The sequence below is a fragment of the Stomoxys calcitrans genome, chromosome 1, assembly GCF_963082655.1.
Source record: "Stomoxys calcitrans chromosome 1, idStoCalc2.1, whole genome shotgun sequence".
In the NCBI taxonomy this organism is placed as follows: Eukaryota; Metazoa; Arthropoda; class Insecta; order Diptera; family Muscidae; genus Stomoxys; species Stomoxys calcitrans.
In genome coordinates this window covers 212927061-212943529 of record NC_081552.1, presented here as the reverse complement: position 1 = coordinate 212943529, position 16469 = coordinate 212927061, and the positions used below count along the sequence as shown (strand labels likewise).

The 16469-nt window shown below is 39.5% G+C and overlaps 2 protein-coding genes across 4 annotated transcripts in view; one reads left to right on the top strand and one right to left on the bottom strand.

Moving 5' to 3' along the window:
- LOC106086282 (neurobeachin-like protein 1) overlaps positions 1–16469 on the bottom strand; it is a 296682-nt gene that overhangs the window by 85273 nt on the left and 194940 nt on the right. The gene's annotated exons all lie outside the window — the stretch shown is intronic.
- Positions 1–16469, top strand: part of LOC106086326 (uncharacterized) — a 40597-nt gene that overhangs the window by 21542 nt on the left and 2586 nt on the right. The window contains exons 5-8 of the mRNA XM_059361087.1: positions 11255–11367; positions 11435–11638; positions 11719–12017; positions 12305–12362. Coding sequence (XP_059217070.1) covers positions 11255–11367; positions 11435–11638; positions 11719–12017; positions 12305–12362 — 674 coding nt within the window. The remainder of the gene's footprint in view (positions 1–11254; positions 11368–11434; positions 11639–11718; positions 12018–12304; positions 12363–16469) is intronic.

Here is a 16469-nt window from a genome sequence, read left to right as displayed (position 1 = left end):
AAGGGGCAAACGAGGCAAATAATGTTTATGAAGTCTGTTAAACGATGGAAATGTTTTATTTTTCTCTGATAGCTTAAGAAAATCTTAAACAAAAGAAATAATTATTGAGTTAAGAAAAAGAAACGAACGTAATTTCTGCAACTATGGACCTTAGAGTACATGGGTTTCAATAGTGGCTATATAAAACTATTAGACTATGATGCGGAGGTTGGCGTATGCACTTAAACTTCTACGTTCGCATGCCGGAGTGAGCTGATCATCCTATGAACGGGGGGGTTATCGCAAGTCAATGTCACAATCATAGGAGTCCCTGTGACTTTCCTTAAAAATAATTTGTATAGCCACCACCATAATATGGGTGTGTACTAATCTAGTCATTCCGTTTGTAACACCACGAAATATTTATCTGATGATATTCCTGATCGTCTCCATATTCTCAGTCGATCCTGCCATGTCCGTCCGTCTTTCGAAATCACGATAGCAGTCGAATGCGTAAAGCTAGCCGCTTGAAATGTAGATGTCGGTCGTTGGGGATTGCAAATGAGCCATATCGGTTCAGATTTGGATATAGCTTCCATATAAAAGGATCTCCCGATTTGACTTCTTAAGCCCCTGGAAGCCACAATTTTCATCCAATTTGGTTGAAATTTTGCAAATAGTGTTATTTTATGACTTCCAGCAACTATGCAAAGTACCGGCCAAATCGGCCAAGAACCTGATATAGCTCCCAAATAAATCGATCTCCCGATTTGACTTCTTGAGCCTCTGTAAGCCTCAGTTTTCATCCGATTTGGCTGAAATAGTGTTATTTTATAACTTCCAACAATTATGCCAAGTACAGTTCAAATCGGTCAAGAACCTGATATAGCTCTCACATAAACCGATCTCCATATTTGACTTCTTCAACCCCTGGAAGCCACAATTTTTGTCCTTTTTAGCTGAAATTTTGCATATAGTGAGCGGTTATGACTTCAAACAACTGTGCCAAGTACGGTCTAATTCGGTTTATAACCTGATATAGCTCCTATATAAACCGATCTCCGTATTTGACTTCTTGAGCCCCTGCAAGCCTCAGTTTTCATCCGACCTGGCTTAAATTTTGCACATAGTGTGCTGTTATGACTTCCAACAACTGTGCCAAGTACGGTCTAAATGGGTCTACAACCTGACATAGCTCCCATATCCAAGTACCGTCTAAATCGGTTTATAACCAGATATAATTTCCATATTTTAGCAGAATCCATGGTGGTGGGTTCCCAAGATTCGGCCCGGCCAACTTAGCACGCTTTGCTTAGCACTGTTGTAAATGTCAAGGATGGGACTGTAAATTTCCGAAGTTGTGACACAGTGATGGCGATATATGTCAACAAAGTGATTACAGCCTCTGGTGATCAAAACTCATTCTAATGGTGATCGCAAGCTACTGGTAAAAGTATACGCATCACTGTAACTTCCGTGACAGTGACTTCCCAAATTTCCAGTTTTCGGGCTATTTCTTCAGTTGCAGGATACAAAGACCGTAATGTATGTCACCTACGGACTATTGACTTCTATGGTTACAGTGGGCCACTTTGACTCTTAAATGCGTCAAACACGGAACTGTGAATTCGAGTGTGACTTTACGTGACAGTGATTCTGTCTATTCCGAATAATCGGGTAATTCAGACACAGGTTAAGGCAACCGCGATATACGTCACCCACCTGACCAAACCTCCTCGTGATGGTTACACACTCGTGTGGTTTCCACAGTTCACTGTAGCCCGGCCCGGGATAGCTGTGAACACCACACAGGTGGGAACATTGAGTTCCGATCTGTGTGGTGTTCATTGCTGTCACGAGAAGCTTAGCTGCGAACTACCAGGCGAGTCCACAGGTTGCGGATAGTGGAATGCTCCATAAGGAGTAGCTGCAACGGCAGTCGCGGACAATCGGCGGTATTGAGCGGAGAGTCTCAGTAAGAGGCCGGACGTCACCGGCTCTTTCACAAATACTGAGTGTCTATGATGCTCGATATGACAGGGCGAGTTATTGGCGCCTGTAAATAACCCTGTTGCCACCCTGTTGCCGCAGTCTTAACTGCTGGGCTATTTGTGCCTAAATCAATAGTGAACTTAATGCAAATCACCTTCGTGACCAGTAGTCTTTGTTACCTAACTCATTCGAGTGGTTACTGCAGGCAACTGTGATTGAGGTATACGTCACTCACGTGGCAGTGACTTTGATCAGTTCCGAGTTATATGGCTATTGCTCCATGATACACGCCACTCACAAGACAGTGACTCAAACAGGGATATACATTATACACGTTATCCACGAAAACAGGACTCACCGTGATCATAAATCAAGGGCAGTGGCCGTGATTGACCCCAAACACGTATGCATTACTCTTCGAGATTTTAACAAACGATCACTGTTATAAGGGTGACTTAGGTTAGGTTAGGTAAGAGTGGCAGTCCTTTATAGACTCACTTAGATAATTTTTTAAGTCCATTGTAATACCACAGTAGCGATAGCCCAAGGCTTCTGGCGGGAATTGAACTCACGACCCCTGCACTGGTAATCGAAGCACGCTACCATCTCGGCTACCGGGGCGCTCTAAGGGTGACTTACTGGAATATGAGTTCTCGTAACGGTGACTTCCTCATTTTTATGTAATCCAACTGTTTCATCCACAGTTTTCAACGAACGGGAGCCACTTCAATCCCCCCTCGAATTAATAAAAAATTCCCATTCTCAATATTTCACTCTTACCTCGTTTTAATAAATCAAAAAATAAACGCATTTTTATTTCTATGGTCCAAAAAAAGCCAATCTCTAGCAAGGTGCCTTAGGCACTCAAAACTTCTTTTGTATTTTTGTAGTCGATTCGAAATTGATGCTGATGTTGCATGATGATGATGGTGGGGTTTGGTACCACCTAAGAAATGCTGCATCAAAAAAAAAATGTTGTTATTAGCCGACGCATGGGCGGAGTTCTGCTGCGCGCACACTTTTTGTTTTTTCTTTCGATGCAGCGACGCATTGAAAAACGCTCTGCATGTATTAGGCCCAACCATGAATGATTGTAGTCGCTTTTCGCGGGCTAAACGCATTCTTCAAGCGGCTGCCTTTTTTTATGCGATTAATAAATGAGTGGGCCGGGGATGGTGGAAAAAGGTAAGAGGGGTTGATTGAGCTAGACAGACGACAATGCAGTCATTGTTGTTGAATGTTATCGAAAACTTAAAATCAAGTTTTTGCCCTCTCTCTCTCTCTATCTCTGGTTCGAATAAAACATTTTCAGTGATAATTAATCTTAAACGCATATTTTTTGTGCGACAGCAACAATTATATTAAGCACTGTTAGACAAAGTGCCGTTGGGATATGGTAGACGTAAAGATAAGTGGAAGGAATAGACTCAGAGATTTCTTTTAATAAAAGTTTTACCGAAATTTCGTCTTTAGAAAACTTTAACTGAAATTTTGTCTTTAGAGAAAATTTCACTGCAATTTTGTCTTAATTAAGTTTTAAGAGAAAATTTCACTAACATTTTATTTTTAGAGAAATTTATCTTTAAAGAAAATTTCCTTGGAAATTTGTCATAAGAGAAATTTTACTGAAATCTCGTCAGTAGAGAACATTTCACTGAAATTTTGTCTTTAGAGAACATTTTACTGAAATTTTGTCTTAGAGAAAATTTCACTCAAATTTTGTCTTTAGAAAAAATTTCACTCAAATTTTGTCTTTAGAGAAAATTTCACTCAAATTTTGTCTTTAGAGAAAATTTCACTGAAATTTTGTATTTTGAGAAAATTTCACTGAAATGTTGTCTTAGAGAAAATTTCACTGGAATTTTGTCTTAGAGAAAATTTCACTGAAATTTTGTCTTAGAGAAAATTTCACTGAAATTTTGTCTTAAGAGAAAATTTCACTGAAATTTTGTCTTTGGGGAAAATTTCATTGAAATTTATCTTTGGAGAAAATTTCACCGAAATTTTGTCTTTAGAGGAAATTTCACCGAAATTTTGTCTTTAGAGGAAATTTCACCGAAATTTTGTCTTTAGAGGAAATTTCACTGAAATTTTGTCTTTGGAGGAAATTTCACTGAAATTTTGTTTTAAGAGAAAATTTCACTGAAATTTTGTGTTTAGGGAAAATTTCACTGAAATTTTTACTTAAGGGAAAATTTTACTAAATTTTTGTCCTAAGAGAATATTTCACTAAAATTTTGTCTATAGAGAAAATTTCACTGAAATTTTGCCTCTAGAGAAAATTTCAATGAATTTTTGTCTTTAGAGAAAATTTTACTAAAATTTTATCTTTGGAGAAAATTTCGCTGAAATTTTGTCTTTGGAGAAAATTTCACTGACATTTTGTCTTAAGATAAAATTTGACTGAAATTGTATCTTAAGAGAAAATTTGACTAAAATTTCGTCTGTAGAGAAAATTTTTCCGGAAATTTTGTCTTTAGAGAAAATTTTGCTGAAATTTCGTTTTTAGATAAAATTTAACTGCAATTTCGTCTTTAAAAAAAAATTCATAACAATTTTGTCTTTGGAGAAAATTTCACTAAAATTTTGTCTTGAGGAAAAATTTTACCGAAATTTTTTCTTGAGGAAAAATTTTACTGACATTTAGTTTAAGATAAAATTTCTCTAAAGACAAAATTTGACTGAAATTTCGTCTTAAGCAAAAATTTCACTGAAAGTATTTAGGGATTTGGTTTAAGAGAATATTTCATGGAAATTTTGCCTTCAGAGAAAATTTCACTGAAATTTTGTCTTTAGGGAAAAATTCACAAAAATTTTGTCTCTAGGGAAAAATTTACAAAAATTTTGTCTCCAGGGAAAATTTCACGGAAATTTTGTCTTTAGGGAAAACTTCGCTGAAATTTTTTCTTCAGGGAATATTTCACTGAAATTTTGCGTTGAGAGAAAATTTCACCGACATTTTTTTTTGTTGGAGAAAATTTTACTGACATTTTTTCGTTAGAGAAAATTTCACAAATTTTTTTTCGTTAGAAAAAATTTCACTGAAATATTGTCTTTAGAGAAAATTTCACTGAAATTTTTATGTTGGCGATATTTTGAGGGTATAACCTTAAGAATACATTTGTTTATAACCTCCACCATAGGATGGGGGTGTACTAATTTCGTCGTTCCATTTGTAACACCTCGAATTATTCGTCTAGACCCCATAAAGTACATATATTCTTGATCGTCATGATAATTTAAGTCGATATAGCCAAATCTGTCTATAACCAGATATATTCGCCATATTAACCGATCTCTCGATTAGACTTCTTGAGCTTCTAGAGGGCGCATTTTCTTATCCGATTCGGATGACATTTTGAACATATTGTTTTGGTATGAATTCCAACAACTGTGCCAAGTATGGTCTAAATCGGTTGATAACCTAATATAGCTGCCATATAAACCGAACCGAACGAACCGAACTGAGCATCTTTCTCTTTGACACCATGTCTGAAATCCCACGTGATCTGTCAAATACTAATGCATGAAAATCCTAACCTCAAAAAAATCACCCTTTATATGGGAGCTATACCTAAATCCGAACCTTTTCCGACGAAAATCCGTACATAGCCGTAGAAGAAAACGTTGTACAAAATTCTGAGAAGATCGGCTGATTTTGCGCTAGCAAAGGCTTCAGAAGTGAAAAACGGGCGACAGTGCATATATATGGGTGTTATATCTAAATGTGAGCCGATTTTTCAACAGCGATGCCAGGAGTCACAAGAAAATTGTTTGTGCCAAATCTCGTGAGAATCGGTAAACAAATGACCACATTATTGCAATATTAGTCCAAATCGGCTGAACTTATATATCGAAGATATATCCAAATTTCGACCGATTTCGACTAAAACACGGACTTATTGTGGGAGTATGGCAAAATTTTGAAAAATTCGGTTGATAAAAGCGCTCGCAAAGGCTCTAGAAGTGATAATCGGGCGATACATATATACGAGAGCTATTTTTAAATGAACCGGTTTCTTCCAATTTCAATAGGCTTCATCTCTAGGCAAAAAAAAAAATGCCTGAAGACGATGGGATACAAATTGCGACTTGAACTTTTGTACAAAAATTACAATGGACAGACAGACGGACATAGCTAAATTGAATCAGAAAGTGATTCTGAGTTGATCGGTATACCTATCAATGGGTCTAGCTCGCTTCCTTCTGAGTGTTACAAACAAAGGCACTTAGTTATAATACCCTGTACCACATAAGTGGTGTAGGGTATGATTAAATGAATCAATCATTTTTATAACAACGCCATTCCGTTTGTAACACATCGTTATCTTGGTCTAAGACCCTATGAAGTATATATTCTTGATCGTCAAGCTAGGCGCTTGAAATTTAGCACAAATACTTCCTATTGGTGTAGGTCGGTTGGGCTTGTAAATAGGTCATATCGGCCCATGATTTAATATAGCTTACATATTAACCGATCTTAGATCTTGACTTCTTAAGCTTATAGACATTTTAAATCGATCTAGCCACGTTCTTCCGTCTTTCCGTTTGACCATCTGTTCGTCTGTCTGTGGAACTTTCGAAGGAGTAAAGCTAGGCGCTTGAAATGTAGCACAAATACTTCCCATAAATGTAGGTCGGTTGGGCTTGTAAATGGGTCATATCGGTCCATGTTTTGACATAGCTGCCATACAAACCGATCTTGGATCTTGACTTCTTAAGCTTCTAGACATTTTAAGTTGATCTAGCCATGTTCTTCCGTCTTTCCGTTTGACCATCTGTCCGTCTGTCTGTGGAACTTTCGAAGGAGTAAAGCTAGGCGCTTGAAATGTAGCACAAATACTTCCTATTAGCGTAGGTCGGTTGGGATTGTAAATGGTTCCTATCGGTCCATGTTTTGATATAGCTGTCATATAAACCGATCTTGGATCTCGACTTCTTGAGCCTCTAGACGACGCAATTCTTATCCGATTTGGCTGACATTTTGTATGAGGTGTTTTGTTATGACTTTCAACGACTGTGCTAAGTATGGTCAAAATTGGCTCATAACTTGATAAAGCTGCCATATAAACCGATTTCGGATCTTGACGTCTTGAGCCTCTAGAGTACGCAATTCTTATTCGATTTGGCTAGAATTTTGCATGAGGTCATTTGTTGCGATTTCCTACAACTATGCCAGGAATGGTCCAAATCGTTTCATAACCTGATATGGCCCCATGTCAACCGATCTAACGATTATACTTCTTGAGCCTATAGAGGGAGCAATTCTTATCCGATTTGGCTGAAGTTTTGTACAACGAATTCTCCCATGACCTTCAACTACGTGGCAATTATGGTCTGAATAGGTCTATGGTCTGAATAGATCTATATATAAACCAATCTCCCGATTTTACTTCGTGAGCCTCTAGAGGGCGCAATTCTTATTCGAAATAGCTGAAATGTTAAAAAATAACTTCTACTATGGTCTTCAATATTCAATTCATTTATGGAGCCAATCTATTCTAAATTCCATCTAGCTTTGGTAAATTCGGTGCAGAAATCTCTCTATCCGTTCATTCAGATTCGTTCATTGATTGGAATTTACTTTTGCCATGTCTTAAAAGACTACATCGGATGAAAGATATATAGGGAGCTATATCTAAATCTAGACCGATTTGGTTCAAAATCAATAGCGTTCGTCCATGGACCAAAAAAATGGCTTGTGTAAAATTTTATGACTATGCGCCCTGTACCTTGATTACAAAAATGCATGGACAGACAGACGGACATAGCTAGGTTATGTAAGGTTAGATCGAGAAGAGGGTGGGGATGGTAATCCGCCCATGCCACTATGGATATACACCTAAGCCAGTAATCGGCTTGTTCTGTGCTTTAATACCAGAACAGTAACCTCGAAAAAGAAAATCTTTGTTGGGAATTCGGAGCTGCTTAAGTTGGTTCATGTCTGGTATTGTGTCCCCAAATAAGTGCCGGTATCTGTAAGACGCGAAAGCCGGGCAATGACAAAGAAAATGCTTCAACGTCTCATCATCTTCCCCGTATGCCCCACACATGGTATCACTTGCCGCACTGATTTCACATAGGTGAGATCGTAGTCCTATGTGTCCCGTAATGATCCATTCACTTCCATTCAGTAATAGCCTCGTGTTCTAACGATCTGGTTCTCCCCATAGGATTTTCGACGTTCGTAGTGCGCCATGCCTTTTTATACCCACCACCGAAGGATGGGGGTATATTCATTTTTTCAATCCGTTTGCAATATCCTTTTCCGACCCTATAAACTATATATATTCTTGATCAGCGTACAAATCTAAAACGATCTAGCCATGTCCGTCTGTCTGTTGAAATCACGCTACAGTCTTTAAAAATCGATATATTGAGCTGAAACTTTGCAGATGGGCAGATATAAACCGATCCGCCGATTTATGGTCTTATGCCCATTAAAGCCACATTTATTATCCGATTTTGCTGAAATTTGGAACAGTGAGTTGCGTTAGGCCAGTCGACAACCTTTTTTAATTTGGACAGATCGGTCCAGAGTTGGATATAGCTGCCAAATATACCGATCTCTCGATTTAAGGTCTTGGGCCCATTAAAAGGCGCATTTATTGTCCGATGTCGCCGAAATTTGGGACAGTGAGTTGTGTTAGGCCACTCGACATCTTTCTGCAGTTTAGCCCAGATCGGTCCAGATTTGAATATAGCTGCCATATAGACCGTTCTCTTGATTTAAGGTTTTGGGCCCATAAAAGGCGCATTATTGTCCGATTTCGCCGAAATTTGGGACAGTAAGTTGTGTTAAGTCTCTCGACATCTACCTGCAATTTGGCGCAGATCGGTCCAGATTTGGATATAGCTGCCATATAGAACGATCTCCCAATTTAAGGTATTGAGCCCATAAAACGCGCATTTATTGTCCTATATCGCCGAAATTTGGGAAAGTGGGTTATGTTAAGCCCTTCGACATTTTACTGCAATTTGGTTCAGATCGGTTCAGATTTGGATATAGCTGCCATATAGACCGATCTTTCGATTTAAGGTTTTGGGCCCATAAAAGGCGCATTTATTGTCCGATGTCGTCGAAATTTGAGACAGTGAGTTGCCTTAGGTTCTTCGATAACGTTCTGCAATTTGGCTCAGATCGGTCCAGATTTGGATATAGCTGCCATATAGACCGATCTCTCAATTTAAGGTCTTGAGCCCATCAAAGGCGCATTTATTGTCCGATGTCGCAGAAATTTGGGAAAATGAGTTGTGTTAAACCCTTCGACATCTTACTGCAATTTGGTTCAGATCGGTTCAGATTTGGATATAGCTGCCATATAGACCGATCTTTCGATTTAAGGTTTTGGGCCCATAAAAGGCGCATTTATTGTCCGATGTCGTCGAAATTTGAGACAGTGAGTTGCCTTAGGTTCTTCGATAACGTTCTGCAATTTGGCTCCGATCGGTCCAGATTTGGATATAGCTGCCATATAGACCGATTTCTCAATTTAAGGTCTTGAGCCCATCAAAGGCGCATTTATTGTCCGATGTCGCAGAAATTTGGGAAAATGAGTTGTGTTAAACCCTTCGACATCTTACTGCAATTTGGTTCAGATCGGTTCAGATTTGGATATAGCTGCCATATAGACCGATCTTTCGATTTAAGGTTTTGGGCCCATAAAAGGCGCATTTATTGTCCGACGTCGTCGAAATTTGAGACAGTGAGTTGCCTTAGGTTCTTCGATAACGTTCTGCAATTTGGCTCAGATCGGTCCAGTTTTGGATATAGCTGCCATATAGACCGATCTCTTAATTTAAAGTCTTGAGCCCATAAAACTCGCATTTATTGTCCGATGTCGCCGAAATTTGGGAAAGTGAGTTGTGTTAAGCCGCTCGACATCTTACTGCAATTTGGCCCAGATCGGTTTAGATTTGGATGTAGCTGCCATATAGACCGATCTTTCGATTTAATGCCTTGGGCCTATAAAAGGCACATTTATTGTCCGATTTTGTCTAAATTTAGGACAGTGAGTTGTGTTAAGTCTCTCGACATCTACCTGCAATTTGGCGCAGATCGGTCCAGATTTGGATATAGCTGCCATATAGACCGACCTCTCGATTTAAGGTCTTGGGCCCACAAAAGACGCATTTATTGTCCGATTTTGCCGAATTTTAGGACAGTGAGTTGTGTTAGGGTCTTCGATATCCTTCTTCAATTGGACCCAGATCGGTTCAGATTTGAATATAGCTGCCATATAGATTTAAAGTCTTGGCCCTATAAAAGGCGTATTAATATTCAAATTTCGCTGAAATTTGACACAGTTACTTATGTTAGGGTTTTCGAGATCGTTTATGGTTCAGATCGGTCTATATTTGGGCATAGCTACCAAAAAGACCAATATTTTGTTCTATAAAATTTAACAATAACTTGTGCGTATTACACAACTCAATATTCGTGCCGAATTTGGTCCAATTCGGACCATATTTCGATATAGCTGCTATGGGGCCATAAATTATGCATTTTTCATCATATTATGACGAAAGGTGGTTTACATATATACCCGAGGTGGTGGGTATCCAAAACTCGGCCCGGCCGAACTTAACACGTTTTTACTTTATTTTACTCAAAATTGCATAATTCTAGCTCCTCTGTTCCTGCCATTTGATACTTTTTAATAACTAAAAGTGCGAATAACATTAAAGCCAGTCTAGTCTCGTGCGTATGACCCAAGGCCAATATTCCTACAAATTTTTATGATTTTAGCTTTAGCATTTTGTCTTTTGGAGATTATTTGAATTCCAATACGCACCACAGTGATCCCCAAGAAATTTTGATGTTACCAAACTGCAAACTATTGTCTTGGCATCTTGACTGTTGAAATTCTGCTCCCAATTCCTCTATGGTTATGACTATGCTGCTGGCTGTTGCAGCGTTTAGGCCTACTTTCAAGTTTTGCCAAGAACTTGAGGCACCACCACCATCGTTGCATATTCAAAGCAACTATGGGCAGGGACGATTTACTTTACGATTACAACAAAAATAATGCTGTTTGATATGAATTTCGTAGACCAAACACAATTTTCTTTATAGGCTTTTTTGGAGTTGCTGCCTATTGCTCTGTCTTCGAATTTTAGGCCGTATGCTGTTTGAATTTTTGCATAAATATTTCAAAACAAAAACAAAACGGGCGTTTGCAGCGGACAAACAACGCTGCCTGACAAACATTTACGAGACTCACACACCATTTTTTTTTGACGTTGCCTGCAGAATTGGTATTTTTTCTTTTGGTATAAAAAGAATTGTTTGCCAGAGATAGAATCACACACAGCAGTTTGCAGTTAAACGGATTAAAACACACACCAGACGAGCGAGAGCAACAATTTCAACTTAAAAACAAAATGGTTCAAAAGGCAAGTGCAGGATAAAAATCGGTTTTGCTAAGAGAAAAAGTGGATAATTTTGTTTTCGTCTCAATAGTTTTTAATCTTCAGCACCTTGATGGCTGTAGCCTCAGCTGTGGTCATTCCAGCCCCTGCATATCCTGCCTATCATGGGCCTGCATTCCCCGCATATCATGGCGCTGCTGTATTGCCTGCGTTGGCCAAAGTTGCTGTGGCAAAGGTAGCTGCTCCCGAGCCCTATGATCCCAATCCTCAATACAGCTACAGCTATGATGTCCATGTAAGCAACAACGAAAAATCAAACTTTGTTTGTTAGATAAACTTAGCATTGTTTTTCTTTCTTTTTACATTCATATCTAGGATGCCTCTACTGGTGACATTAAGAGCCAACAGGAATCTCGCAATGGTGATGCTGTACAAGGTTCATACTCTTTGATTGAAGCCGATGGCTCTCGCCGTTTGGTGGAATACACCGCGGATCCTGTTCATGGCTTCAATGCCGTGGTGCATCGTGAACCTGCTGCCGTTAAGGTTGCCCCCGTTGCCAAGGTATTGGCTCCAGCACCCCTTTACCATGCCCCTGTGGTGGCCAAGGCTGTGCTACCAGCTGCTCCTTTGGCTTATCATGGTCTACATGCTGCCTATCCAGCCTACCATTAAGAAGTCATTCGGACCATAAACCCAGAATGCTTATGTTGACGAACTTGGCTCCCCTCACCCCACAATGATAAAGGCCATAGGTTACCCTAGACGGAGATCACACGCACGCTGAAAAGAATTACATGGCAAACTCAAGGATTATCTACAACGCTCATCTTTTAGAAGAATTTTCTCCCCAAGGATAACTTTCACAATGTTGCCCCACCAACATCATGCCTCTACTTGAGACTATTTGCACAGCCCTTTGAAGTTCTTTTTCATGCAGTGCCTTGTGTTGTTGTTATAGTCATCACCAAACGAATAATCGCAGTAGTGTTCATCACCAGTTTGAACATGGCGCTTTTGTAATTTTTAACGAATTTCCTAAAGCATATTTTTTAGGAAAATTTTGTTTTATTCTTTGTAGTTAGTTTTAGGCTGTTTGACCGCGATAAAGTTGTTTAAATACTCAATACAATAATCTATCTATGTATATGAAACTATGTAAATATTTAATTTAAAAATAATTGAAAGAAAATCGAGGAAGATTTTACTCAAATGTATGAATGCAATGAATTAAAATGAGGTGTTTTAATTATACCCACCACCAAAGGATGGGGGTATATTCATTTTGTCATTCCGTTTGCAACATATCGAAATATCCATTTCCGACCCTATAAAGTATATATTATCCTGAGCATCGTAAAAATCAAAGACGATCTAGCCATCCGTCCGATCCGTCCGTCTGTAATCACGCTACAGTCTTTAAAAATAGAGATATTGAGCTGAAACTTTGCACAGATTCTTTTTTTGTCCATAAGCAGGTTAAGATCGAAGATCGGACTATATCTTGATATAGCCCCCATATAGACCGATCTGCCGATTTAGGGCCTTAGGCCTATAAAAGCCACATTATTATTCGATTTCGCCGAAATTTGGGACAGTGCGTTGTGTTAAGCCCTTCGACATCCTTCTTTAATTTGGCCTAGATCGGTCCAGATTTGGATACAGCTGCCATATAGACCGATCTCTCGATTTAAGGTTTTGGACCCACAGAAAGCGCATATATTGTCCGATTTCGCCAAAATTTGGGACAGTGAGTTGCGTTAGGCCCTTCGACATCCTTCTTTAATTTGGTCTAGATCGGTTCAGATTTGGATATAGCTGCCATATAAACCGATCTCTCCATTTATGGTTTGGGCCCATAAAAGGCGCATTTATTGTCCGATTTTGCCAAAAATTTGTGACACATCGGTCCAGATTTGGATATAGCTGCCATATAATCGATCTGTCGATTTAAGGTCTTGGGCCCATTAAAGTCACAATTATTTTCCGATTTCACCGAAATTTAGGACAGTGAGTTGTGTTAGACTCTTCAACATTATTCTTCAATTTGGCCCTAATCGGTCCAGATTTGAATATAGCTGCCATATAGACCGATCTCTCGATTTAAGGTCTTTGGCCCATAAAAGACGCACTTACTGACCGAGTAAGTTGGGCCCTTCGACATCCCTCTTAAAGAAAAGCTACAAGGAAGTTTTTCAAATGTCAACTCCCAAACCAGATCTAAATAACGGAGTTGCATAATAACAAGCGTGGATGATTTTGTGAACACGCGTTGTTATGAGCATTATCCCTACAAAATGTGCATGTATACTGATCTTAAAAAAATTAAAAGCTTCTAAAAACCGAACAAGGATGATTGAGAGACCGCTTTACATGGGAGCTACATCAGATTATAGACTGATTGGAACCGTATTTGACACAGTTGTTGGAAGTCTCAATAGAATACTATTGGGTTGCCCAAAAAGTAATTGCGGATTTTTCATATCGTCGGCGTTGACAAATTTTTTCACAGCTTGTGACTCTGTAATTGCATTCTTTCTTCTGCCAGTTATCAGCTGTTACTTTTAGCTTGCTTTAGAAAAAAAGTGTAAAAAAAGTATATTTGATTAAAGTTCATTCTAAGTTTTATTAAAAATGCATTTACTTTCTTTTAAAAAATCCGCAATTACTTTTTGGGCAACCCAATATATGCAAAATTTCAGCCAACTAGGAAAAAAAATGCGGCTTGTAAGAAGTCAAATCGGCAGATCGGTTTATATGGGAGCTACATCAGGTTATAGACCGATTCAGACCATACTTGACACAGTTGTTGAAAGTCATAACAAAACACTACATGCTTAATTTCAGCCAAATAGGACAAAAAATGCGGCTTCTAAGGGCTCAAGAAGTCAACTCAGGAGATCGGTTTATATGGGAGCTATATCAGGTTATACACCAACATGGACCGTACATGACACAGTTGTTGCAAGTCATCACCGGACACTACATGCAAAATTTCAGCCAAATCGGACAAACATTACGGCTTACAGGGGGTCAAGAAGTCAAATCGGGAGATCTGCTATATGGGAGCTATATTAGGTTACCCACCGATTTGGACCGTACTAGACACAGTTGTTGGAATCATAACAGTACACCATATAACAGAATTACAGCCAAATCGACCAAAAATTACGGCTTGTAAGGGCTTAAGAAGTCAAATCGGCAGATCAGAAGTTGGAAGTCATAACAGAACACTACATGCAAAATTTAAGTCAAATCGGACAAAAATTGCGGCTTGTACGGCTCAAGAAGTCAAATCGGGAGATCGGTTTATATGAGAGCTATATCAGGTTACATGCAAAATTTCAGCCAAATCGGAAAAAAAATTGCGGATTTAAATGAAAGGGTTTTGGTAGCGCGTTTATAACTTTGTTTGTTCGGTAAAAAAGGCAAAAACGATTGTCTCGAATTTTTCGCAGATTGTGAAGGTTGATCTGGAAGGAGTAAGAGGCTGTATAATTTTTTGAGAGCGTTCCAAGCGCCTCGATCTCCTGCACTGAGAAACGCGTATCAGCAAGTGTCATCCTGCAGAGTCTTATTAATTTTGCAGGGATACCAAACTCAGACATGGCTTGAAATACCTTTGAACATAAAGGGGTATCGAAGACGGCTTTGTAGTCAACAAAGAGATACTTTTCTGGTTTTTTCCAGGGTGGTCTAGGGTGAATTTACCAGGTCTAAATCCGCATTGATAGGTCCCAATTTTCTCATTGACTTTAGCTTTTAATCTTTCACACAGTACGCCCGAAAATATCTTGTATGAGATGGGGAGGAGACTTATTCCTCTGTAGAAGGCACATTCCGTTTCGCCTTGTCTCCTTTCTTGTGCAAGGGACATAATATGCTGAGTTCCAATCATCGGTATGCATTCTTCTAGCCAGATTGCGCAGACTAGCTAATGCGTACGCCTTATCAGCGTGTCGCCTGCGGTCTCAAAGTGTTCAGCGGGTAAACCGTCGGCTCCTAATGCCTTGTTGTTTTTCATTCTAACAGTCTTCAGACTAACAGGTAAACATTCTATACCAGCATCAGGTGCATCATCAGGGATTAGTTCTGCAGTATCCTCTTCTTTCCATACCTCAGCATGCTATCTGTGTCAGTTACCAGATCTCCTTCTTTACCTCTGCAGGAGAATGTGCCTGCACCACAGCCATCGGTTTGATGTTTAATTCTTTGGTAGAATTTCCGGACTTCAATCTGACTCCTGTACATCTCAGTTCGCTCACACTCACGTCTTTCCATTTCGTTTTTCTTTCTGCGGGATAGACGTTTCTCCTTTCTCCTTTTTTCCGTTGGGTTGCTACTGATTGCAGGGTTGCTCTGTGTGCCGCATTCTTGGCTTCAGTAGCATCTCGTCCATGAGTTTCTTGGAGGAGGCTTCCGTTACCCAAGTACGGATTTCGCGGCATTTTTCATGGAGAGGGCAATGGTTTGGCACTGCGACATTATATCATCGGAACAAGGAGTGCTTTCATCAAGCAGTTGGACCAGCTGAATGGGGCAGCTTTCCGACGTCCAGCTTCCGTGCAGTGTCAGATCGTACTTTTCTCACCACACTTAGACATGTGCTCGGATCGATAGTACATCTAACACGTTGGTTGAATGCCTTCCATCTATCACATGATTTGCAAAAGTTGAGGGTTTAGACCGGGTGTCATGCATTGGTATTGTGGTCTGGTGGAAGGCGCTTAAAAAGTACACCTACTTCTCAATACATAACCGGATCAAAGGGATGGCTTGTTTGTGCATCAAAGCCGCACTGAGGACGACGCCATCTGATGTACTGAGTTTAATGCTAAGTTTTCAAGACCAGGCGCGAAGGACAACGAATGATACATGGTCACAAAGAGGAGGCTGTGAGTATTCAAAAACTATGTGGCCTAATCTAGACTTGAAGGGGTCAACCGCTTTGCTGTCATTGGCTAGTACAGACGTCGCAGTCATTGTGTCCGTCATGACAGGTCACTGTCTAATCGGACAAAAATTGCGACTTTCAGGGTCTCAAGAAGTTATAGCGCAACACTATATGCAAAATTTCACCCAAATCAGACAAAAATTGCGGCGTGTAAGGGCTCAAGAAGTCAAAG